The sequence below is a fragment of the Opisthocomus hoazin genome, chromosome Z (genome assembly GCF_030867145.1).
Source record: "Opisthocomus hoazin isolate bOpiHoa1 chromosome Z, bOpiHoa1.hap1, whole genome shotgun sequence".
In the NCBI taxonomy this organism is placed as follows: domain Eukaryota; kingdom Metazoa; phylum Chordata; class Aves; order Opisthocomiformes; family Opisthocomidae; genus Opisthocomus; species Opisthocomus hoazin.
In genome coordinates, this window is record NC_134454.1 from 13,329,601 (window position 1) to 13,356,859 (window position 27,259).

Below are 27,259 nucleotides of genomic sequence, written 5' to 3' on the forward strand. Positions count from 1 at the left end.
AGCTGGTAAGTTTTTTTGCAAGCTGGCATTTCCACGTATACAACAGGAGCTGTAACCCAGTTAGGCTAATGATTTGCAGTTTGCACAGGATGTATATTTACATGCATTTCTAAAACATATTTTATAGAAGAATAAAATGATAAATTATTTTTAAAATATACTGATTTTCTAAAAATCTAACTCTTACTTAAGATGCAAATGATTTCTTAACGCACCATTTTTATTTTTAGGGGTCATCTATCTTGCTTTCCCTCTGCGGTAATACAAAAAAGTTTGTCTTTTTGTCAGTTGCACTGACCATCAATTTCCGTGCTCTAACATCTCAGTAAAACTACAATAGGAAATACATGCTACAACTAATCTGAGAAAGTACAGGCTTTCGGAAGTATTTTCATCAAAAGCAACCTGAACGTCTCCCCCCATGCCCCTCCGAAAAAAAAAGAAAAAAGCAAGGAATAAAGGCCATGATGATTTATTAACTGAAGTTGTATATCCATTCACAGCCAACTTTGTCAGACTCACTTCATTTCACTCACACATAGCTGTGAATGTTGAATTTTGCGGCCTCTGTTTTTCAGTGTAATTTTTCTGCATACTTTTCCAACAAATGTCTCTTGCATTTACGTGGTAGCGCTGCTGATAACCATTGCAAATAGCACCACAGCTGTAAGAAAAGGATCTTGAAATATGAAAATCTATGTGAGAAAAGTTGCAAACTCCACAGGAAGATTATTCTGATACACTGTTCAACTAGCCAAGCTATCAGCCAGAAAAACAGATCAAGTTTTTAGCCCCTATTTCCTAGGCGATACCCAGCCATTTTCCACAAAGGTGGAGTTCAAACTGCCATTATTTAAAAGCATTTGGCTTATTGTAAAAGCACAATAAAGAAGTGCTACAAAGACATCTTTAAAATGAGTTCTAGCAATAAATAGCATAGAGAACATGACCCTCTTTCTCTGATTTATTTTGGAAATACAAATATTTAGAAATAATTCATTAAGTAACTATAATAAGCATATATGATCTAGATCAGTTTAGGGGTAGGAATGCACAGGTTTGTGTCCAGAAAAAGAAGCTTGAAATGTGGGTTTGAACCTGTGAATCTGATGTAGGCATCATTTTATGCCCTTAGGATGCAAGTACAGCACTTAGGAATCCCAATGTCAGTGTTTGGGGGAGAAAAGAAAGTACCCCATAACTGCCAACACCTCTCTCAAAGTGTTTAAAGGAAAGGACAAATTGTGCTTTAAAATACACACTTTCCTAAACTGTGATTAAAAAAATACAGAGCTACAATTAAAATTTGGTTTGAAGAACGGATAGTCACGTTCTTTTTCTGCTGTGGGGGGACTGAATTGAGGTGAATTGACTATAACCCCTGGTTCTAGAGACAGCTCTGTGCCTTTCTTGGTATTTAATGAGGGGACAAATCACAGCTACAATGTACCCTGGCAGCACACAAACCGGCTACGTGTTCCCACACACCCAAGTCAAGCTCCAAAACACAACCTTGGGCTGCAGCCCGTAACAGCGCAGCACTCTCTGTGCAGAGAAACTGGGAGTTTGTGGTTTCGCTGTGCTGCCAGAGCATCGGGAAGAGGTGGCATGAGGGAAGAAAGCCTGGCTCACCGCCCCTGGGAGTGAGGCCCAGCGTGAACGTAGGCGGTCACACCAGAACGCAGAACAGAGGTACTACGTCTTTTATGTCTTTTCCAATTACAAAACACTAAAACACTCTGCTTAGGCCTTAAATAACTACTGATTTTATCTCTTACTGCTTTCAAAAGAAATGGAGACTCAGAATGGCAGTATTCCCTTTTTATGAAACACATGACTTGTGCAGTCCCAAGTGCTGTCAAGTGCCTGTACAGACCCACTTATATATATGCACACAGATACATATTTACACACAGTTGATATCCTGTACTGTGAAAGAGACTGGAAGGGAGAAGTGTCCTATCTGCTTCCAAGTACATGTTGATGTTTGTATGAAGGCAACTGGCGAATTTCACTGTCCAAAACACAGGTGCTTAAAAATATTTAGGGTCTACTTTCTGAATGCCTGCATACTTTTGGAGGTCTGGATCATAGTCTCTCAGAAACCCATCCGATGCAGAAAACTAATGGTATGTGTCTCACTGTACCTACGTTGGACAATGCTGGACCCTGCAGAGATCAAGCTAGTGTCTCCTGAGCTACTCATAGAAATGGAAGCAGGAAGTTGTACTACTGTAACACCTGTATGACTGTATCTCATGAGCCTGGCTGAGTGCTGATTTTCCTGGACAAGGTGCTGGTCTTTGGCAGTTCAGCTACCAACAGGACTTATGCCCATGTGTCCACACTGCCCTGCACCTTTCCAGTAGTACCAGTTTGGTCAGAGCTCTCTCCAGGCCTCAGACACCACTGCTGTGTAGTGCAGAGAAAGCCAAATTTGCCTAAGTCATAGAGGTGCCAGGGAAAATCAGAAAAAAACAAAGAGATATTTGCCCAGTAACCTTGCCACTAATATTTTAACATTCAAAAGAATATTTAGGTTTTGTGTATCTAAGCATAAACACGTTTTCTAAGCCAAAATTCTACTACGGAGAATTGTGAAAGACTTCCAGCATTTCATAATCTTTCACTTTTTTCTGTATGTGATTTGTAAATAGTGACTATGTTGCTATTTAGCAACAGTTAAATGTTGAAAACATAGTTGTAAAATGCTTGTTAGAAAATATATGCCCTCACTATGATGGTCTCATGGTAAAGTCAGCATTTTTTATGAGACTTCTCAACACAATGACATTTCTTTTAAGGCAAAGACCACATTGCTCCTGTGGTGTGCATGTTAGATGGCAGGAAACATGATAAAAAGAAAGGTCATGGCAACAGCCGTTTGATGAGAAATGAATAATTTGATTATTTTCATGGTGTGGATCAATAATGCTCTGCATCTACTGAAACTCATTGCCTGGAGGCACTCAGATAATCAATGGCATAAAACAGAGCCTGCCTTTACCCAGGCTTGCAGCCTCTCTGATCTTTCTTGGGAGGACCCTTGACGCCTCTAATTTATGTCAACTGCATATCAAAGAAATTCCAAAGAGCCTGGGTCATAAAGAGTATTTTCGTGGTAACTATTTGAAGTCTACTTACATATGTTCCTTATGTAACTGCATTTAAGTACTTCCCCTCTAATGCCTAGGAATTCCTAGAAAGACATAAATGCTACCTGGTATTAGGATAACAGTCAGTACCTTAGAAAAGGAAGGCCGGTTAGAAGGGGCAAATCTTCTAACCCTGTCTTCACTGCAAGCTGACAATAGTCCAAAGACAAGAATTTCAGTCAATAGGGGATGTAAATAAACCCTTCTGCACCACCCAACAATTCTCTTTAATGTTGTGCCGGACACTGACATTTTTAATTTAACAGAGCAGCCACTGGAAAAAATTAGTTCTGCATGATATTGGTGAGAGACAGTTGAAGACATGATTTTGTTCAGTAATTTCTCTGTTCATTCGCAGTGGAAAAAGGGAGCTGGCATCTTCCAGCTGCCAAGAACTCTTAAGTCAAGGATACTTACTTCATTCTGTCTGTGGAGCTATTTTTCCCATCAAGGCTTTGCAAGCAAGAGAATAATTCCCAGTGGTAGTCCTACTATTACAGTGTTTGCTGTAACAGCATTTACTTCTTTCTTAGCAAGTTTTAGCTACCACACTTTGAATACTCGCATACATGCATGCACACAAACACACACACGTACTCGCAGGCATGCAGTCATCATTGCTTTTCTACCTTCCTTGAAGCTTTTCTTTTTTCCTTTTAACATTTGACTTTAATAACACAAAAGACAGCATATAATCCTTTGTAAAGAACTAGGAAAGTATTAAGCAGCAATTAGGAGTACAGACTGTAGTACATATAGTTCAACTGACGAGGCAGTAAAACTTGTTTTCAGAACCAAGATGATTGATTTTCTATAGCAGCTAAAGAAAGGATAAAATTATTGCACTTAATAGATCCTTGTTGATTGTTCAACATTAGTTAAATCCACAAAATAAAGATCTGCGTAAAATTGATCAGGTGATTCAGGGTCAGATCTAATTCCCAAGGTCAAATAACCCTTTCAACATTCTCTAAGTACGTAATCTTAGCACAATCCGTCAAAGGGACTCATGTGCTCTTTTCGTCTATTGGCTCCTATAAAACACTAATGTTTAGGAGATTAAGTGGAGTCAGCTTTAAAAGACAGAGCAAGTCTTCCAAAGTTCTCAACCTGCCCTCAAACTGGAAACTGTCTAAGGTTGGGTTTTACAAAATGCTATTTCTAAATTTACAACTGACCTGCAAATTATTATTCTTTACCAGCTGAAATACTAGATTTTGTAACTGTCTCCTATAAAGCACTGCAGCGGATGTAAGGTAATGGTTTTCACAGAATCACAGAATCACAGAATGGTAGGGGTTGGAAGGGACCTCTGTGGGTCATCTAGTCCAACCCCCCTGCCAAAGCAGGGTCACCTACAGCAGGCTGCACAGGACCTTGTCCAGGCGGGTCTTGAATATCTCCAGAGAAGGAGACTCCACAACCTCCCTGGGCAGCCTGTTCCAGTGCTCCGTCACCCTCAGAGGGAAGAAGTTCTTCCTCATGTTCAGACGGAACTTCCTGTGCTTCAGTTTGTGCCCACCGCCCCATGTCCTGTCGCTGGGCACTACTGAAAAGAGTTTGGCTCCATCCTCCTGACACCCACCCTTCAGATATTGATAAGCATTTATTAGGTCCCCTCGCAGCCTTCTCTTCTTCAGGCTGAACAAGCCCAGCTCCCTCAGCCTTTCCTCGTAGGAGAGATGCTCCAGTCCCCTCACCATCCTCGTAGCCCTCCGCTGGACTCTCTCCAGTAGCTCCTCATCTTTCTTGAGCTGGGGAGCCCAGAACTGGACACAGTACGCCAGATGAGGCCTCACTAGGGCAGTGTAGAGGGGAAGGAGAACATCTCACGACCTGCTGGCCACACTCCTCGTGATGCACCCCAGGATCCCATTGGCCTTCTTGGCAGCCAGGGCACACTGCTGGCTCATGGCTAACCTGTCATCCACCAGCACTCCCAGGTCCCTCTCCACAGAGCTGCTCTCCAGCAGGGCCACCCCAAGCCTGTACTGATGCATGGGGTTGTTCCTCCCCAGGTGCAGGACCCTGTATTATTTTTGAGTATGTAGTTTCTTAGAGTAAAAACCTGTGTTTCCACAGGCAGTATCCAACCAGAAATTCGCAAGCCTGAGAGATGTGCTTATGATGGGCATCACAAGCTGGACTTTTTGTTCATGATGGCTGGAAAAGAAACAATCACTGTAGGTATATTTGAAGATTTGAGATCAGAGACTGTGAACCTCCAACGACTTTTAGCTATTTCTGCTGTGTTCTCAGGCCTCTTGATCTCTCTTCTCTCAACAGAGACATGATTCCCAAAGCCTATATACAGGGTGAGGTGGAGCAGGACTACTTTGTCCTCTCTTGTTCTAATAATAAAGTGCTAAAACTTATAGGCATTATTAATATATTCCAAGTAGAAAAGCTGTATAATAAGAAAATCCATATTTTTTTTCTTTTTAAGCATTATGGTTTTACCCAAATCCTTGCCCTTGTGTTTTCAAAACCATTATGTATGAGGAGGAACACAGATATCTAGAAAATCACTCTGGAAGTAACACTGAAGTATTTTCATTATTCTACTGTTTCATTTTTCCTTTCTTTTTAAAACGACATCAGTCTGTCATAGTAATGACATGACATACCAATCACTTTTAGCCAAAAATATTCAAAACCCTCAGAGGGCAGATCTTACATAAAACTTCTGTGCGCACCTCAGGCTGTGGGTGTAGCCTGTGGGTGTATTTTGAACATCCATGTCAGCAAAAATTGATAATGCTTTTTTTAGTTCTCTAGATACTTTTTTAGCTAAATATGTGAACATAGCACACTAAAAGAGTTACCACAGTATTGAATACCAAACCTGTTTCTACAGAAAAACATAAATCCTCCTGTGTCCCTCACTGACAGATACACACATGAACACTCACATTCACACATGCTCAGAAGCAGGCAGCAGTTCACACAAATGCTCCTTACCTGATCGCATCTCATCAGCCCTAAGTATCTGAGAGACTTGCTGCTTTGTGCAATTTGGGTGGCTCCATGGTCTGTGATTTCTTTGCACCATCCAACATCCACTGTCTCTATTGTCATGCTGTATCGTCCAATGGCTATAAGAGCTGTAAAGATATTAAACATAAGAACTATATAGCTCATGGAGATGGTAAGCCTAGTTCTATGTATACACTAAATGATGTTGAAATTAAATTTTGAGAAGCAGTTGTCATATAACTTGTAGAAGATCTTGTATTTCAGCCTTTTTAACTATGAAGTAGCTATCTCTTCAAATTAGGAATACACACATGTGCAAACACATACAAACACAAAGATAAATAGATCTTCCCATATATTTTTCTATCTATCAATCAAGACAAATAGACTAGTTAGCAAAGTTATTCTATAGGAATTCTTTTAATTACTTTTTTTCAGAAGGATCAAGGATCAATTAATTGAAATTGAAATAACCATAGAATAAAAACAATTCTTTCCCACTCTTCATGGAAAACAACTGATTTTACACTATCAACATTTCTTTTCAGCAAAACAATATTGCAAAGATAGCACAGAGAATAACAAGACATTTTCTGTGCCAATAAAACAAATGTTTTTAGAAAGCCCTGCAGGTATCTTACATCATACATTTTATAACTACGTTCTAAAATTGCATTTGTTTCCCACTGATCATATTGATGATGTAATAACAATGACACGTCTCGCTTTCATGTTTTCTTCATGAACACTTTTCCAATGAAAAAAAAATAAATTACAAAGCCAGGATGAACTAACTCAAAAATCTGAACCTTTATAAAAGAAAAGGAAAGAGGATCTGGAAGTTATGAAAGGACTGAAAAATGGTAAGTAGGAGAAACCATGAGGCATCTGAACAGGTTGGGAAGGCTGTTTCGTGACATGGCTAGTCTGGAATGACAAGAAGGAAACAAATCACTAGCACCCTGGTCACCATGGACTAGAACACTTTTCAAGAAATACAGGCTCGGAAGTGTTAAGTCAAGTTGTGATTTGTTAACAGAAATGAGCAACAGTCTTCAGCAGCCAAAATCTCAGCTCAAGAGAAAAGTCTGAGGCTTCTGGTGTAGAAGTCAGACATCTGCATATAGCCAAGGGGTGGGATGTTTACAGTTTTTAACTCTAGTTATAATGCAGTTGCTGAAAAGGAAGATGAATGAATAACTTAGTCCAAATAATGCAAATATCTTTAAAGGGATGATTTTTAGCAGCTGTGGGTCAGTTCTGTTCATGCTACACAACCTACTGTCAGGGGAGAAAAAAAAAAAAAGGTAGTTATGAAGAGATGAAGAGCTGGTAGCTCTTGATATGCCAGATGTCAGCCTTAGCTAATCAGGGTGTAACTGAGATCTAGAAGCAGAGAGAAAGAACCCATCTGACCTTGCAGTGGTTGTGCAAACAACTGTACTGATGGCAGACACCAGTGAGGATAATTTGATAATTTATAAATATTTAGGTGGACTCGATCTGCAAACAAAATTGGCCAAAAGAGGCCAAATACATTCCCAGAAGCTGTGGAAGGTGCAGTAGTACATAATTTTTTCTTGCAGTAGTTCACCAAAAAGGGCAACAATAATTGAATTTTGTAACTGACATAATGAACTTATGATACAATCACCTATGTAGTTTCATTATGGTTTCATTGATTTTTGTAGGACAGTACCAACTTCCTGTTCTTTTCCTAGTATATCCCTAGAAAATAAGTCCTATTTTTGTGAATACATAAATGTATGTATAGCAGAACATACACTTTGTACATTTTTTACAGAGCCCTTTTGAAGTATCACTTTAATAAAAATTACAGAAAAAGAGTCAGAAACTTTCTGCATATGTTTTGCAGTAACAAAAGCTGCATGTTGTGGGATTGTCTGGCAGGGTTTTGGTAGCGGGGGGGCTGTAGGGGTGGCTTCTGGGAGAAGCTGCGAGAAGCTTCCCCCATGTCTGATAAAGCCAGTGCCAGCTGGCTCCAAGACAGACCCGCCACTGGCCAAGGCCAAGCCAGTCAGCGATGGTGGTAGAGCCTCTGGGATAACATAGTTAAGAAAGGGAAGAAAATAAACCTCTGGGGGTGAGACAGTAGTTAGAGAGAGGAGTGAGACGATGTGAGAGAAAGAACTCTGCAGACACCAAGGTCAGTAAAGGAGGAGGGGGAGGAGGTGCTTGAGATGCCGGAGCAGAGATTCTTCCCTTGCAGCTTGTGATGAAGACCATGGTGACGCAGGCTTTTCCCCTGCAGTCCATGGAGGTCCACGGTGGAGAAGATATCCACCTGCAGCCTGTGGAAGCAGGTGGATGCCTGAAGGAACCTGTGACCCCGTGGGGAGCCCACACTGGAGCAGGCTCTTGCCAGGACTTGCGGACACGTGCAGAGTGGAGCCCATGCCGGAGCAGGTTTGCTGGCAGGGCTTGTGACCCAGTGAGGACCCACGCTGGAGGAGCCTGTTCCTGAAGGATTGCACCCTGTGGGAAGGACCCATGCTGGGGCAGTTTGTGAAGAGCTGCAGCCCGTGGGAAGGACTCACGTTGGAGAAGCTTATGGAGAACTGTCTCCCATGAGAGGAACCTCAGGCTGGAGCAGGGGCAGAGTTTGAGGAGTCCGAGGAGGAGGAGGAAAGGAGCGGCAGAGACAATGTGTGATGAACTGACTGTAACCCCCATTCCCCATTGCCCTGTGCCGCTCGGACGGAGGAGGGAGAGAAATGGGAGTGAAGCTGAGCCCGAGAAGAAGGGAGGGGTGGGGGGAAGGTATTTTAAGACTTAGTTTTAATTCTCGTTATCCTACTCTGATTTGATTGGTGATAAATTCAAATTTTTTTCTCCCCAAGTTCAATCTGTTTTGTCCATGACAGTAATTTGCCGACCGGACCCATCCCACAGGGAAGTCTGCTGCCTCCCTGGGGCCCGGGTTAGGGATGTTGCGAAGAAACTCCCTGGTCTGGTGCGGCCTTCTGATTACTGCCCCCTCTTGGTAATGCAGGTTGGCGGGGACGAGGTAGCAGAAAGAAGTCCCAAGGCCATCAAAAGGGACTTCAGGGCACTAGGGCGACTGGTTGAGGGATCAGGGGCGCAGGTGGTGTTTTCCTCCATCCCATCAGTGGCAGGGGACAGCACTGAAAGGGGCAGGAAAACTCACCTGGTTAACAGGTGGCTCAGGGACTGGTGCCATCGGTCAAATTTTGGCTTTTTTGATCATGGGGAGGTGTACACAGCACCGGGCCTGCTGGCAACAAGTGGAGCTCAGCTATCACAAAGGGGGAAAAGAATTCTTGGCCACGAGCTGGCGGGGCTCATTGAGAGGGCTTTAAACTAGGTTCGAAGGGGGAAGGGGATATTGCCCAGCTCACTAGGGATGAGCCTAGGCTTGGAGTGCCAAGGCCAGGGGTGAGATTGACAGCCCAGCTCAAGTGTGTTTACACCAATGCACGTAGTATGGCCAATAAACAGGAGGAGCTGGAAGCCATTATACAGCAGGACGGCTACGACTTGGTCGCCATCACAGAAACGTGGTGGGACAACTCGCATGACTGGCATGCTGTCATAGATGGCTACAGACTCTTTAGGAAAGACAGGTCAACAAGGAGAGGTGGGGGAGTTGCTCTATATGTGAGGGAGCAACTGGAATGCATTGAGCTTGGCCTGGGGGCAAGTGAAGAAGGAGTTGAAAGCTTGTGGGTTAGAATTAAGGGACAGGCTCACACGGGTGACATTACGGTGGGTGTATACTACAGGCCACCTGACCAGGAGGAGGAGGTTGATGAAGCCTTCTACAGGCAGCTGCAAGCAGCCTCACAGTCACAGGCTCTGGTTCTCATGGGGGACTTCAACCACCCTGACATCAGCTGGGAAGACCATACAGCTAGGCAGGCGCAATCCAGGAGGTTCCTACAGAGCATCGATGATAACTTTCTGATGCAAGTGGTGGAGGAACCAACAAGGAAAGGCGCTCTGCTGGACCTTGTATTAACAAACAAGGAGGGACTGGTGGAGGACGTGAAGGTTGGAGGTAGACTCGGCTGCAGTGACCATGAAATGGTCGAGTTCAGGATCCTGCATGGAGGAAGCAGGGCGATAAGCAGGATCAAAACCCTGGACCTCAGGAGGGCTGACTTTGCCCTCTTCAAGGAGCTACTGGGAGGAATCCCGTGGGCCAGGGCTCTCGAAGGCAGGGGGGTCCATGAGTGCTGGTCGCTTTTTAAACAACACTTCTTCCATGCACAGGAGCAATGCATCCCCCTGAGAAAGAAATTTAGCAAAGGAGGCAGGAGACCTGCATGGTTAAACAAGGAGCTTCTAGCGGAGATCAGGCAGAAGAGAAAGGTGCATGGCATGTGGAAAGAGGGACAGGCCACTTGGGAAGAGTACAGAAACATAGTGAGAGCATGCAGGGATGCGACGAGGAAGGCCAAGGCTCACCTGGAATTGAAGCTGGCAAGGGATGTCAAAAACAACAAGAAGGGCTTCTTCAACTACATCAGCAGCAAAAGGAAGGCTAGGGACAACGTGGGGCCGCTGCTGAATGAGGCGGGTGTCCTGGTGACGGAGGATGCGGAGAAGGCAGAGCTACTGAATGCCTTCTTTGCTTCAGTCTTCAGTGCTAAGACTGGCCCTCAGGAATCCCAGGCCCCGGAGGTAAGAGAAGAAGCCTACAGAGAGGACGACTTTCCCTTGGTCGAGGAGGACTGTGTGAGGGATCGCTTAAGCGATCTGGATGTCCACAAATCCATGGGCCCCGACGGAATGCACCCACGAGTGCTGAGGGAGCTGGCGGATGTCATTGCTGAGCCACTCTCCATCATCTTTGAGAGGTCCTGGAGGACTGGAGAGGTGCCCGAGGACTGGAGAAAGGCCAATGTCACTCCAATCTTCAAAAAGGGCAAGAAGGAGGACCCAGGGAACTACAGGCCGGTCAGCCTCACCTCCATCCCGGGAAAGGTGATGGAGCAGCTTATCCTGGAGGCCATCATCAAGCAAGTGGAAGAAAAGAAGGTTATCAGGAGTAGTCAGCATGGATTCACCAAGGGGAAATCATGCCTGACCAATCTGATAGCTTTCTATGATGACATGACTGGCTGGGTAGACGAAGGGAGAGCTGTGGATGTTATCTACCTTGACTTCAGCAAGGCTTTCGACACAGTCTCCCATGATATCCTCCTGGGGAAGCTGAGGAAGTGTGGGCTGGATGAGTGGTCGGTGAAGTGGATAGAGAACTGGCTGAATGGCAGAACTCAGAGGGTTGTCATCAGGGGCGCTGAGTCTAGTTGGAGGCTGGTGACAAGTGGTGTCCCTCAGGGGTCAGTACTGGGCCCAGTCTTGTTTAACTTCTTCATCAACGACCTGGATGAAGAGTTAGAATGTACCCTCAGCAAGTTTGCTGACGACACCAAACTGGGAGGTGTGGTAGATACACCGGAAGGCTGTGCTGCCATTCAGCGTGACCTGGATAGGCTGGAGAGCTGGGCAGAGAGGAACCTGATGAGGTTCAACAAGGGCAAGTGCAGGGTCCTGCACCTGGGGAGGAACAACCTCATGCACCAGTACAGGCTTGGGGTGGACCTGCTGGAGAGCAGCTCTGCGGAGAGGGACCTGGGTGTCCTGGTGGACGACAGGTTAACTATGAGCCAGCAGTGTGCCCTGGCTGCCAAGAAGGCCAATGGGATCCTGGGGTGCATCAAGAAGAGTGTGGCCAGCAGGACAAGGGAGGTTCTCCTTCCCCTCTACACTACCCTGGTGAGGCCTCATCTGGAGTACTGTGTCCAGTTCTGGGCTCCCCAGTTCAAGAAGGATGAAGAGCTACTGGAGAGAGTCCAGCGGAGGGCTACAAGGATGGTGAGGGGACTGGAGCATCTCCACTACGAGGAGAGGTTGAGGGAACTGGGCTTGTTCAGCCTGAAGAAGAGAAGGCTGCGAGGGGACCTTATAAATGCCTACAAATATCTGAAGGGTGGGTGTCAGGAGGATGGGGCCAAGCTCTTTTCAGTGGTGCCCAGTGACAGGACAAGGGGTAATGGGCACAAACTGAGGCACAGGAAGTTCCGTCTGAACATGAGGAGGAACTTCTTCTCTCTGAGGGTGACGGAGCACTGGAACAGGCTGCCCAGGGAGGTTGTGGAGTCTCCTTCTCTGGAGATATTCAAGACCCGACTGGACAAGGTCCTGTGCAGCCTGCTGTAGGTGACCCTGCTTCGGCGGGGGGGTTGGACTAGATGACCCACAGAGGTCCCTTCCAACCCCTACTATTCTGTGATTCTGTGATTCTGTGATTCTGTGGTGAGTGATCTCTCCTTGTCCTTATCTCGACCCTCGAGCCTTTCATCATATTCCTCTCCTCTGTCCAGCTGAGGAGGGGAGTGATAGAGCGGTTTTGGTGGGCACCTGGCATTTATTCAGGCTGAAACAAAACACTATACCGATTACAGATTATTGTAATAACACCAGAAAATGTAGTGCCAGAATACTGAAAGCCTGCCATTAGATTAGAATATTGTCAGTTAAATAAAATTTCAAATACTGTTTGTATTTGAATATTTTTGCTAGTTTTTGTAAAGTTACAGTCATATTCTGTCATTTTCAAGCTAAGAAAATCAACAGAGAATACTTTTCTGGGAGTGACATAAAAGATCATCAGGTCACACTGGTGAAGAATTCTCCTAGTTAAGGCATTAAAGAAAATTAGAGATTTTTTCTTGAAGTTCCCTCACAGGACTTACATTAGAGAGAAAGTAGGGGATGATGCCCTTGAAGGACCGAAAATGGTGTTACACTGTGTGCAGAATGCCCAAGACTAAAATATAAGTTGAGTGTCATTAGTCCAAGAAGTTGCCCTCAAAAAAAATGGCTTGAAGCATGGAATTTCATGCAGGTATCTTCATGTCCACGTATTAAACAAATTGGAAAAACAAAAGATTCTCTGTCTTATTCACATACACTCTTATAGCAGAATATTCACAGAAAAGCATTTTATAAAAAAACATAATTTAAAACATGTTAATTTATCGTTTGATACGTTACTCTTTGTACTTTGGCATTTTGAGGGGTAAAGCATTTAATTTCTAGAGTAGGACCTTAATTAAATCTCAGTTAATTTTTATGGCTTTTTTACATAAAGATAAAAATAATTTTACATTTTACACAATGAGAAAAGGACTTAAGAATTATTGAAATAATTACAAATAATTGTCAAACAACAGATCATTAAACCTCTTTGCAAGATTGGCCTTTACTTCTTGTCTTCTGAACATCTATACTTTAACCAGCCAATTGTTATTAGTGTTACTTTACTGAAGTATTAAAAGAATGATAAAGATCATCCATGGGATTTGGAAAGCATACGTAAGTTTCCATAAATCAAAGTGCATACGCATGATTCTTGGACTACATTGTCATTACTATATTCTGTCAATTATAAGGAAAGCCAGAACACAACTTTAACAGCACTATGAGACATCACATTTTTTGGTACAAGTAACAATACTTACAAAAATACAGAAAATGGAATAAAAAACCTCAGAATGTTACGTATCAATATGATATTTATAAAAATTGAATGGAAACAAAAAAATCCACCTGTCACGTTTGGGGAACAGGGCTTTCTAAGTGAACACATTTTGCAGTTCAGAAATTCCAGACCGATTTTCAGACAACTGTTGATCTGTTGTCTTCACCTGTGTTCCACATTCATGTATATGCAAATAATTGAATGAAATTTCATGCTTTAATTAATCTGTGTGTTTAATCCGTGCATCAGGTATGTCTTAGGCTCACCATGGACAGTATTTTTGCCTGGCTAGCTGTTCCCTTGCAGCATTCCTCACCACTGTGTCAACTGTAACTGTTCCTACAGGGCACCCAAACGTCATATGCACATATTTGATTTTCTGTTCAGCAGTATTAAATAGCTTGGTATTCTTTAACGCATGAGAACAATTGACAACTTTTTTCCAATTTAGTTACAAATTACACTAGAAATCATTTACTGCATTACAGGTGGCTGAAGACTTACAATATTCTGTCATATGCTAGTAGAAAATAACATATTTATTTCATACTTTGCAACTCTTTGTCCCCAGGTTAGCAGAATTCTTTCTGGAAAACCAAATGCTCTGACAAGAGCGTACAGCGTTACACTGCATGCATATATTGCAATAGTTAATCTATGACAGACATAGAGGGCATGCCATCGTAAAACACCAACTGCCATATTTTCAGAAAATTTCAATGTGTGCATCTGTGTCTGCACCCTCACAAGAACACTCTTCATCAGAGAAAAGGTACACTATTCAGTCTCTACCTGTACCAAACAGTGCGAGACAAGGGAAGGCCATAAGAACAGGTGAAAATGTAATAACACTTTCCCAGAAAACTTTCCTCACATGAAAGCAGGGACTTTCTGAACCAGGGCTGATGCCTCTGTACTTCTGTAAGGTCATCTAATCAGTCTTATAATCCACAAAATCTTTTAGGCTCCACAATATCCTGTGGCAAGAAGTCCCTCAGTTCAGCTACCTTTTCTTTCGAAAACCACCTTCCCCTATTTGTTTTGAATCTGCCCTAAAACTTGATGCAGGACTTCCCTGTCTATGACTGCTTAGTTCCTTTGCAAATGTTCTCTATAAATCCCAACACACTGTATCAACCAGGTCTTCCTTATTCCTTGCTGACTTCTTTGAAGTACTGTCTGATACAATTGTGAAGCACAACCTCTCTTAGGAAAAGCTGTGCCACCTCTTCCTGGAGATGTCATATTTATTTCTGTGTTCACTAATTGTATTCCTTATTGTTACTAATTTGCCTTATCTAGATGTCAGGTGTATCAGTTAATATTTTTCTGATCTTTCCTGAAACTTTTTTTTTTAAATAACTCTGCCAGCAATCCTGTGGTTGTCAAGTAGGTTTAAGGGAAGGATTACACAGTGCAGTTAGGAGCTTGGCTATTTCATCCTTTAATTCTTCGAGAAGTCTTGAGTACACACAGTTCTTCAACTTGCATGAGCAAAATACTTTAAGCCACTAGTTTCAGCTAAGAAAATGTTTGCATTGCTCAACAGCTTTTCTTCCTCTCTGAATCTGACCACAAAGAACACATTACTATTCTCAGAAAGCCTGCATACAGTAAAAGCCTACAAAATAAGTTCGGATTCTGTGACTTAGGAACTTGTAGCACAACCAGCAGTAAAGAACAGTTAAAGGTGTGTTTTGGTAATAATAACAACCAGATTTAAAAACATAGTGAGCGACCTAACAGAAGAACATGATACATTGAAACTAAGTAGAGGTGGGTACACGAAAACCCACCACGTAGTTTAAAGATGCTGGCTTTGACATATGGACCTCTCTGTATGTGAATATTTAACAATGCATTGAATTCTTTTCTCTCCTTTTGTTATATTCCCATTTATATTGGCAAAGGCAAGGTTTCGTATTTCTTTTTCCAGCACTAGGTTGGTGGAATGGAAATCATCTGATGCACTGCTCCTACATAGCGAAAGATAAAGTGTAATGTCTCTAACTAGAATTGGAAAATCACCCCCAGAGCCTAGAGCTGTATTAAGCAAAAATGTTTTCCAGTTGTAATGACACTCTGTTGTAGCTGAGAAGGTGAAAGAACATATGCAGGACCAGGTTTGCAGGCAGAGGTAGCATCTAAGACAAGTGCCCTTAGTGCACCACCATTAAAAGCAAATAGTAATTTAACTTCATTTTATTTTAAACTGATAAAGTTAAACTGACATAGCTAAATGCATCTGCTATTACAGCCAGAAATGACTGCCTTAGTCAGAGAGGAAAGGTCTCCATCTAACTGTGAGAAAACTGTGAAACCAATGGTTGCAATGTGAATGTTGTCATGATTAACTATTGGATCTGATCCAGGCAGGCACTGAGCTCTCGCATCTGACAAAACTTGGCGGGGTGAGACTGTTGTATTTATTTTGCAGGGTTGTTTCAGAAAACTGTGGTTATCAGTGTATCATCCTGAGGCCTTCCTCCTTGATTTTTTATCTATATTCAAAAAAATCAAACAGATATTATACTAATATTTAAAAAAAATAATTCAGTAATCTAACATTTATAATTTGGTCATGACCATTCCCAAGTATAAGGTCACTACAACAGAAAAAAGTAACATGCATATCTTTAGTACGAACAACTGATATTTGGCGCACTCTTAATTTAATTTTACTGTATTTTTAAATCTGGAAACAAATACTTCAGGTTTTGCGTAATTTTACCAAATAAAATTGTTTGGAAATCTGCTGTATGCAGCCGAATTTCATCCAAGTAAACATATTTTTACTGATGCATACCTACTACACAATAAAGTACTTCCTTAATCAAGAAATCCTAGTCACTCTTTTTTTCCTATCATCACCTAACATACTGCATATGCAAAAGGCACTGCATTTGCTTAGTCTTCAGTGAGGACTGCATAGAAATGTTTTTAAAAATTGATTATGATTGACATCACTGTGACAACAGGGCATTACACAGATACATGCTTTCATGAAAAAAATATTCTAGCATTTATTTAAGTTCTTTTTATCATTAATATCAAACACATCTAAATGTGCAAGAATTAGAATTTAAAATTTCCAACCTCTCTAAGGGATTTATGCAAAGCAGAAATCAGTCAACCAAGTATTACCAAGTAATAAGTCTTCTTATGGAACCTTTCATTATCCTTTATTTATCATATAGCCAAAACATATTAAGGTGGCTTTGATAGCCACGTACTAGCTCCTGAAGAGCCTAATGTACAAAAAAATTGGGATGAAGTTTATGAGAGTTAAAATTGCAATAAGCAGATGTAATAAAAAGAAAATTAGCAAAGAAAACTATACATTTAGATGTTAAGAAAACCGTGTAACAGTTTAGTGGACTGTGAAATATTCTCCTTCTGTTGGTGGAGTTACGGAGTTACTCTCATCGTGTGAGTTATTTAAAACATGAGTGGACAAAGGTCTGGAGAAAATGTTGTACTAGACAGACTGGAAAAGCCCATTTGACTGGTCTTTTCTATCTTTCTTTTACATTATTCTGTTGAATTAGAAACGAAAGAGAAAGATGTAAATGATGAGGATAAATTATAAACATTTGAATGTATTGAAGCTTACCAGTCACCAAAATTAGTTTGATATTCCATTTCCAGTGATTTGTGGAAAAGCATTTGTAAATTAGCCCGCAATTAGACACAAACACTTGCCAATTGTAAAATACAGTTGACTATACAGACAATATACTGCCAACTAATTTTAAGACATTATATTTACATATTAAAACATTAACTTATAAATGTTAATAATAACCTCTACAATATACAACAGATTAAGTATTGACTATTTAGTTAACAAAAATATGGCTTACACACAGAAAAGGCTCTTCTTTACAAGTTCATACTTACAAAAACTTCTTTTCAGAAAATTTTTCAGTAACTTCAGCTTTTTTCTCTGAATTAGGGCAACTTGATTCTTCAGAGCAAATCTTGATGCCATAACCAAAAGCTTGGTAATTTTGCCCACAGGATACTAACAGATAGGATTTATGTTTATCCCCTGCATTGATGAGGTTGATGGTTATCTGCCATGCAAATTACTTGAGGTCTTGCAATTTAGCTGATCTGTTATGTGCAGAGACAGTGTACATGCCTAATCCCATTTCCATGGGTCAAAAGATGTTTTGCTCCTGTAACTACAGATAGTGGTTGAAGAAATCACTGCTCGAGTTCTTTGCTACTTTACTCACCCAACAGAGGAATCAGAGCTCACAATTCACATTGCTTCTGCCTTAAATGAATAACATTTGTACAAAACTCACTGCATCATACAACTGTTTACACAATCTACTCCTGTCTCAAATTTATAACAGTATTTTGATGACTAAATAAATGTTTGTTCATTCACTGATAAAAATAATGCATTAAGCACTGTAGTTCTTCTGCTACCAAATAAAGGCTACCATAGGTATATTACTCCAAAATTTCAGTTTGTGCTCGTTTCCCAGTCAAAAGTCTAATTCTGCTCAGGCTTTTGCATGTCCACCTGACAGGTAGTATGACATGTATTTTTTTCTTTTATAATCATGACCTCACATAACAGCTCCATTTCAGTGCCACCATGAAATAGCAAAGCAAGAGAGACAGTATTTGTACAAGAGCTGGCTTTCTACCAAGGAACTCAGCCAATCCCATTTATAATCAAGCACTTAAATACATTCCTGGTTTTAACTATAAGAGCACTGCTCGTGAAATAAAATTAAATACATAAGTAGAGGAGGTAACCATGAACTTCACTGTTCTCATAATCAAATGTCAGCCTTAATTCCCTCACTAGGTTCCCTTACAGCACATACATCCATGTAATAAGCAAACAGGGAAGCAATTAAGTCCTTTTCCCTATGGTATGGCAGTGATGCAAAAGGGAGACTGGCCAATGTTATTTTTTAAAATATCTTACACTAGAGGTTTTTTAATATTTATAGCAAGCGCTCACAGAATACAGCAACCAGAAAGGTATGTAAATCGGTAAAGACTTAAGCTTTTGTAAATCCTAAAGAAGGTTAGAAAAAAAGTTGCCCAGCCTGAAAAATTTTCCCAATGGAATGCTGTATTATCTCTATGGATGGCAAACCTGCATTTTAACATACTTGGTGTATTTTGTTTTTTCCATTGTCTTCACCTGCCTGAGGCTGCTTCAGGTCTCCTGTGATAATTTCATTGTTATACCTTTGTGCATATGTGGCTATGGGCAACATTTCTTGAGAATGAAGTATGGGACTGCAATGAAATGCAGAAAGATATAGGGGCATGACCACGCTGGGAAACTAATCTAATAAGATGCCTCAAGGAAATGAACAGGAGACAGACTATATCCCCTGAGAAAACCTGTTTTCTCCAAGATTTGAGGAGATCTGGTTCAACCCCTTCTCTCTGGATGAATAGTTTGACCTTTATTTGGGAGTACGGTGGCAAACCACTCAAGTAGCGATACTACCGCAATTCTGACTAAAAATCTCTTTGAAAGGGGTAACACATACATTTTGAAATAATGTGTTTCTGGTTTCCCTTTTGAAAATAAAGTCTCATTATTTAAAGTATTGGTTACCACAAGAAACCTAAAGAAAATCCCTGGAGACGAAAAAAGTCCCAAGGAACTGAAAAGACCTAATGCCTGTGAGAGGAAAGATGGCAGAGGCTGCTTTTATGCAGAAAAAAAACTTTTTTTTTTTTTTTTTTTTTTTTTTGTATAAAATAAATTCATTACGGGTAAACATTTTATTTTTTTTCTAAGAGACATAAAAGTAATTGGTATATAGTTGCCCAGTTATGGTCTGGTTGTGGTATATGGTTACCATTAAGTTCGTACAGTACACACTGCTGTACTCGATGCAAACTTTACTGGTACATAGAAAACAGGCAACTGCTAAATCAACTTTGGTCCTACAGTTCAAACTCCTAGAAACACAGGCAACTAGAGGGCTATGATTTCCCAAGTAGAGTGCTTGTTTTACTTTTTTATCTTGCATATTTGGCCAGACTAAAACCATACACAAAATAGTACATTCGTACAAAGGTTATTAAAAAAAAAATACCTGTTGTCCTACAATGTAAGCAAAATTCTGTTATAAACTAGAAATGAAATTGAAGAAGCAGGAAAGTGTGATCTTTCAAAATCACCTTTAACATAAGAAGTGTTAAACAGCTGTTTCCCCAGAAGTCCACACTAAGAACAAGGCTAAGCTATGGACAAAATCTTTCAGAATGTTTTTTTGTATTTTATGCAAGACTCGTAATAAGAAATGACAACACTGACAACAATGAATTCATGATAAATACATCTGTATTCTAAATAAACTCTATCAGTGCAGACGAAAGGCTCCCTGACATTTCAGCCACTTCAACAACATCTTTTACTCAATGTATACCAACAGCAAAAAACAAACCAAAACAAAGAAAACCACAAAATCTTCATTACGAGGATGTAGAAAGATACTAGTACTTGAAACAGAAAGGCATGCAGCATGTTTGGTTCTCTCCTGACTGCAGACCTCTCATAAAAAGATTTATAAATGCCCATGTCAGAGATGGATTGTGAAAGTGGTAGTAGCTGCTGGTTTTAACCCCATGGTCTTAAGACAAACTATCCTCTGTGGACCAAGCTGTTAAAAGCAGACTGGCTCTATTTTCACTTGCCTGAGGACACTAAAACACACCTTGTTTTCTTTGCACTGTTCTGCATAGGACTAATTTCCATCATTGCCACAGACATGGTCTGATTGCAAATGGAAGACAGCAAGCCTGGCTTCGATCCCCAAGAAAATCATGGAGCCAGTTTTCCTGGAAGCCACATCTGAGGGACACAAAGATGACTGGGAACAGACAGCAGAGTTCTAACATGTGTAAACCAAGCCTGGTCAATCTGATTGCCTTTCTGTGGTGAGATGACTGACTTTGTGGACAAGGGACATGTAAACAGGTTTCTTTTTTTGCAATGGGAGAGTATTGAGAAGAAGTGCTATAGACTCTTAAAAGATGACTGCTTCCTTTTCTCATCCAGAGATGGAAACACTGTTGTGTCAGGGTAACAAAGACACCAAAAATTACCTGAGCCCCTTAAAACAGGAACAAGAGATATACCAGGAAATAGAAATACAATCTTTTCAAAACTGATAATGGGGTTTTACCTTCCTAAACAACATGTACCTAACCTCTGAAAGCTGTTACTCCAAGCTGCTATTGCATCCAGGAGCTCAGTAGTATTCAGAAATGACAGTCACTAGTGATGATAGTGAAAACCCAGATCTAGACAGCATTAAAAATAAAGGCTGTAACCCTGAATCATGTGAGGTACATGAAATATATTAACCTAGAGAGGTAGCAAAGGAACAATTTTTTTTGAAATCTGGCATTGTTTGCAGAACTGGCACTGCTTACGAACTTCTGCAAATGGTTTGAAAAAGCTGGATCTTGGAAGACTTCAGGGGCTATAGCAACAAGTCACAGGATGTAGAATATCATATACAGACCAGACGTAAAGTTCACTTAATGTTTTGTTGGAACAGCTTGAGACGATAAACTGGCAGGAACTAGAAAACTCACTTAATATCATTTATTAGATACGTATTTATTTAGAATTATAACCTATTACATAATAATATGTGTATATATATTTAATAATATTGCAATCACTTTTTAACCATCTCTTATTATTCCAAACTTCTGGTGAATGAGTTTGGATTGGCATGCCCAAATTTCACAAAAGAAAGAAAAAATCAGGATGTTGGGATGCTGATTGTCAAAAGAGCAAAATTTTTGTTAGTTCTTAGTCATATGGGACTGTAGGAGACAGAGATGTGACAGAATCTGTTTTCACAGTGAGGGAATTTAACTGTTTAGCTTATTCAATTGTGTGATCAGCCAAGATCGCCTCTTTGGAGAATGACAGAAGCTAATCCTAAATGATGTGGGAACATACCCTTTTGCAAATTTAGCTTTGTCCTTCTCGCCTAAGGACTCTAGCTACTGTATTCTTCTGATTAATAAACACTGACTTTGAAAAGGCTGCTCGATGGTCTGCAAATACTAGCTGAGACAAAGGATGACATCTGTGACAGAGGTCTATACTCTTTCTGCCACCGAGGGACAATGTAGAAAACAGAGGTCCTAAGCTGAAGAACAATAGAATTGTGCATTTTGCCCTTTCAAAAAGGAGGACTCATAAATTTATCAATTTGAAAGACTATACATCAGAAAGACTAGAAGACTGGAGGAAGGAGAACATCTAATAAATGCATGACAACATATCACTTCTGTGTCATGCACTAAGAATTTCACACTGTTTGATGGTGAGAACAATGACTACTTCAACTATGATAACAACTCTGAAGTTTATATGAACTTAGCAGCATATAGAATACAATAGACAGATTTTTAGTACATAAAATTGAATGAAATGGAGTCAAAGGAGCCAAATAAATACGTGCTAGAATACAAAAACTGCTTACAAAAACAAATTTTTAGGTATACATCCTAAAAACGGAAGAAAATAGCTACTGAAAGTTTTAGTTTTCATGTCAAAATCCTGGTATGTAATTGTTCAGCATTCAGCAAGAGGGTAGATATTTGACTGTTCACTAAAATACTCAAAACGTAACAGGCAATAAAACCAAATATACCATAGACCATGAAGTGTTACACCAGACAGACTGTCCATGCACTTCAACAAACACCTGTGGGCAGTACTTTTTAACTCCCAGAGACATATCCAATGACTCTGATTTCAGATATTGATACAGTATTTACAGTTCTCTACTTTAGGAGTATAGATTATTTTTCATGAAGAACTGCACATTTATTTTTCTAACTCAGCCAGTTCATATTCTCTCTCCTTACTCAGTTTTCTTGCAAAATAGTAAGAGAAAGACTGCAAAACTCAGATTCACGCAATGGGATTAGAATCGTTGCGTGATCTTGTAAAGTTGTTTGCCTAGAAACTAGGAATAAATGTTTCACAGAACACTACTGAATGGAATTAAGAAATTTCTGTGGACTTCAAGACACCTATGGATTATGTTATAAGAAACCAGCTAGCAGTGTGAAAGGGCTAAGCAGGACAGAAGGTGAATGATCATGTGAAATATAATGCATTTTGAAAGAAGAGAGGAGCAGACAAGAGAATGAAATTAAAAAACTGAAACAAGAAAAAATTCCTACACATATATACCTAGACATATCTGCATAGACTGCATAAATCCATGAATATATGATAACATAGAATATTAATTTATTAAAACTCTTTACAGCCCTGGAATATCATTCCCTGACACATTATATTTCCTCTATAACTACTTTTGGGCTTTTTTTTATTTTATTTTTTCCTAAAAAAAAAAAAAAAAAAAAAAAAAGTTGGCATTAAACATTGTATTTTGCTTGCCCCATGCACATCTGTATTAATTTGGCTATGCAGTGAGCTGCTAAAAATGTGAACAAACCACTTCAATGCCAAGTCTCAATATATTCCATAAACATCCTTATTGTCAAATTTGCAAAAGACCTGTGTATTTAATAGTGATCCAACTGCTATTTCTCACCGTCTTGAGGATGACAGTTTGAAAGCTGCTATTTCAAAAAGAAGAGATTCAAGAAGTCCATAAAGAGAAAGAAGAAATTATTCAGCTTCAGATAGTGGCAGAAAAGTCAGAATTAGTCTAAAACATTTTGAAGAAATGAAGATATACTTAGGCTTACATTAGAAAAGCAATCTGAAAAATAGCAGCAATAACAGACATTACCTAGACTGAGAAACTATTATGACATTTTCACAGCATTAAAAAAAGAAGTCTGAAATGCAGCATTCAGACAAAATAATTTATGTGCACCATCACTGTGATCTTTCAACTATTTCTTCCTTTTTGGATACTTTAATTTTATTTTGAGTTTATACCTCATTTAGATGGAGATAAGCAACTCTGTACACTAGTTTTGCCTCCTTTCATCCACAACAATTTTTTTATCTATGGAACTAACATTGATATGGCTGTTATATTTAGAAAGTTTCTTTAAAGACCTGGAGTTGGTGAGACTGCACCTCGAATACTATGTTGAGTTTTGGGCCCCCCACTACAATAAAGACATTGAGGTGTTGGAGCACGTCCAAAGAAGAGTGATGAAGCTGGTGAAGGGTCTGGTGAAGGGTCTAGAGAACCAGTCTTATGAAGAGCAGCTGAGAGTACTGGGATTGTTTAGTCTGGAGAAGAGGAGGCTGAGGGGAGACCTTATTGCTCTCTACAACTACCTGAAAGGAGGTTGTAGTGAGGCAAGTGTTGGTCTCTTCTCCCAAGTAACAAGTTATCGAACAAGCGGAAACAGCCTCAAGTTGCACCAGGAGAGGTTTATATTGGATATTAGGGAAAATTTCTTCACCAAAAGGGTTATCAAACACTGGAGCACACTGCCCAGGGAGGTGGTGGAGTTACTATCCCTGGAGGTATTTAAAAGATGTGAAGATGTGTTACTTAGGGACACATTGTTTAGTGGTGGCCTTGCCAGTGTTAGGTTTATGGTTGGACTCGATGATCTTAAAGGTCTTTCCCAACCTAAATGATTTTAGGATTCAAAAGGATCTGGACAACTATATCTATATATATACACATATATATATATAGCTATAGGACAACATAGTTCTTTCCAAACTGAATCTGACCAGCAGCAACACTTTGTTGAAGACAGTCATCAGCCAATGTGCCTACACAGGCGTAATACATATAGTGCAAGTATAGTGGGAACAATGCTGTTTCCATGTCCACTGCTGAAGGGGAGAAACCAACTTAGACAGGAGAGAGTACGAAGCTAGGATATGGCAGGCTGATACGAATATAGGTAGTGGTAGTATCTTTTTTACAACCTTAGGCTTGTGCAGACTTCTTATCTAATTGTGGCTGAGCATATTTGTACATGAGTGTTCAAGACAGCTCTGGGAATACTGTTTGCTGTTAGAGGCTTTGCAGTGATCAGCAGAAGGATAAGCAGTGCATTTTGTCAAGGAGAGCTGAATCTTCACAAACAGAGAAGACTGGACATCCATGGAAGAATGTGCAAAGGGGGTTCATGCAACTAAGTCAAGGTCCAGATTAACCTTTCATACGTGCAGTAATACATAATAGAATCACATGTATTTTTGCCAAAATATATTTTAAGCCTCTGTCAAGAAGTAACCCTATGTCACTTTTTAAATAAAAACAAAGTAATTGAAATATGTGCTTTTATACATAATCTATATGTATTTATTTTACTTTGATGAAACATGGAATGGATATAATACTTTTCTTAAATATGCTGAGTTAGAGTATATTACTGAAAGTATCTTTTAGATCATTAGAGATATCTAAAAAGGACAAAAATTGATGCAGTGGCTGACAGACTGCTCTGACTGTTTCCTGTTGTGCTGATTGATGCTTAGGTCCCAAATCACAGCATGAAGTTACATACTGCATGTGCTGCAACAAATCTATTCAGTCAGGGAGGGACAGACTGTCAGCCTTAATTTTGCATTTTTCTGTTTTTGTCAGCGTGTATCAGCTCAACATAAATTAACTTTAACACAGGATTTTGTATCTGTTAACATAACATTTAATGTGTTTCAATGCAGTTATATTGTTCTGCTTTGGAAAAGACAGTCAAAGTGTTGTAACTTGCCATTACTTTCATTACGACTAACGAAAGTTGTTCATTTAAATCAATACAACTGTATGCTGAGAGTGAGTACAACTGACAGGGAGAAATGAAGATAATTTAAAAAGGTTCCATACTGTGAATCATCACAAGCAAGCTTGAAAAATAATGAAGGAACTACTTTCAGGGAAGTCATTTTGAAGATCCTCCCTGCTAAATATCTGAAATATGTTGCGAATATTCTAGTATGCCAGCTAGGGCTGAGTTTCCATGAAAAAAATGAATTTATCTACAATTTCTTAAAGAATATTTCAGTGCAGTCATCAAACTGCCTTCAAATAATGACACCTACAGTACATCTGCAAGACGTTTGTAGCTGAACAGTTACATAATCTTCCTTAGAATAATAACATTTCCAGCATTAATTAGCTGTCCTGTATAATGAATAGAATGAAACTTCATAAAATTAGCTGACTGTAATCACCTAAGGAACTCTTTAAAAAATAATTAGCATGATGAAATGCAAACAAAAAATGTTAGTTCCTAAGGGCTTGAAAAATACTTGTTTTATGAAGTATTTCTCCAGTGTACTTCACATTCAGGCATCTAATGTATTCCCTCAATAATAAATGCCATTTTCTTGGGAACTATACAGGAAAGCAGTTTAGCACAGCAGAACCTTTTCTCTCTGACAGAACCTGGAATTTTTACTTGCTCAGATCAGAAAATACAGAAAAGTTTATGTCAGTTAGACAATTTCTAAATACTAGTGCTATGCATTAATAAAATTCCAAATTTGCAATATAAATAAGGTTGAAAATAATAAAAATGCACAGCCATGATGCTTGCTAAAGTGGTTATCTAAGTTGCTTAGTAGGCATTAATTTTCCTTTTGACTGCTTAATATAAACATGGAAGTTTCTTCCTTTTATGTTGCGATGTAAGAACACGATAGTTTACCTAATAACTTCATTAAGGACAGCTTGTTCAAAAGAAACTAAAAGCTGAAATAAAAATCAAGTTTTTAATGAAGTAAACACATAAAGGATTGGCATGCACAGACACAACATTAGTTTGGAACGTAAAAATTTCTCCAATTTTGTACCAGGTACTAACGTTTCCAAGACGTAGAATGCCTTAACAGTGAAAAAGACACTCTTTGTTTGCAAATTGATATATAAGCAGTGGCCCACGTACAAGGTCAACCAAAGCTGTATGCTGGGAGCTACACGGTTCAGTAATAAAATCTACCTGTGTGTCAACTACTTCCTTCTTTACAGTTTGTGCTGTCATGGCTATAAGATTTTGCAACACACAAAGTATTAATTTTTCTTTATGCAGGCCTGAAAATCCTATTAAATACATGTCCAGGAGTATTATCTGTGATAAAGCTTGGGAGGAACAAAAATGTCCCTGATAAATTTTGGATATGACATTACTCACTAATGTTTGGAAGTTTTTGATGACACTGCACGTGTTCATTTATACAGATATATACACTTAAATTAATAAACTACTGAATGCAAGCTTAAGTGAAAGTCATCTTACTGATGATAGTGACAGTCACATAGAAACACACCTTAAGCCAGATAACCACTGGAAGTTTCAGGTTCTGGTATCTTTACTCATTAATAAAGTTTAAAACTTGCAGTCTAAAAATGCACCTACACTCAGGTCCTTCAGAAAACCCATTCTTTCACTTTGTCACAGGAGAAGTCCTTCCCTTCAACAGTGGCATCATTCAGATAAACGAGTCCAAAATCTTGCATTGTCTTCTGTAAGAACAATATTTCTGGGAATGTCAAAGCAGTCTGTTTTATTTCAGGTAAAATTCTTTAAAAATTAAGAAAATTTTAGCTCAGGAGAATGGTCCAAAGATTCAAACATTAGCCAAATGAAGAGTGGTATACATGGAAACTTCTTAGAGTGTGGC

At 39.8% G+C, this 27,259-nt stretch overlaps 1 protein-coding gene across 1 annotated transcript in view; it reads right to left on the reverse strand.

Moving 5' to 3' along the window:
* Window positions 1-27,259, reverse strand: part of FBXL17 (F-box and leucine rich repeat protein 17) — a 306,625-nt gene that overhangs the window by 12,481 nt on the left and 266,885 nt on the right. The window contains exon 8 of the mRNA XM_075411650.1: window positions 6,117-6,259. Coding sequence (XP_075267765.1) covers window positions 6,117-6,259 — 143 coding nt within the window. The remainder of the gene's footprint in view (window positions 1-6,116; window positions 6,260-27,259) is intronic.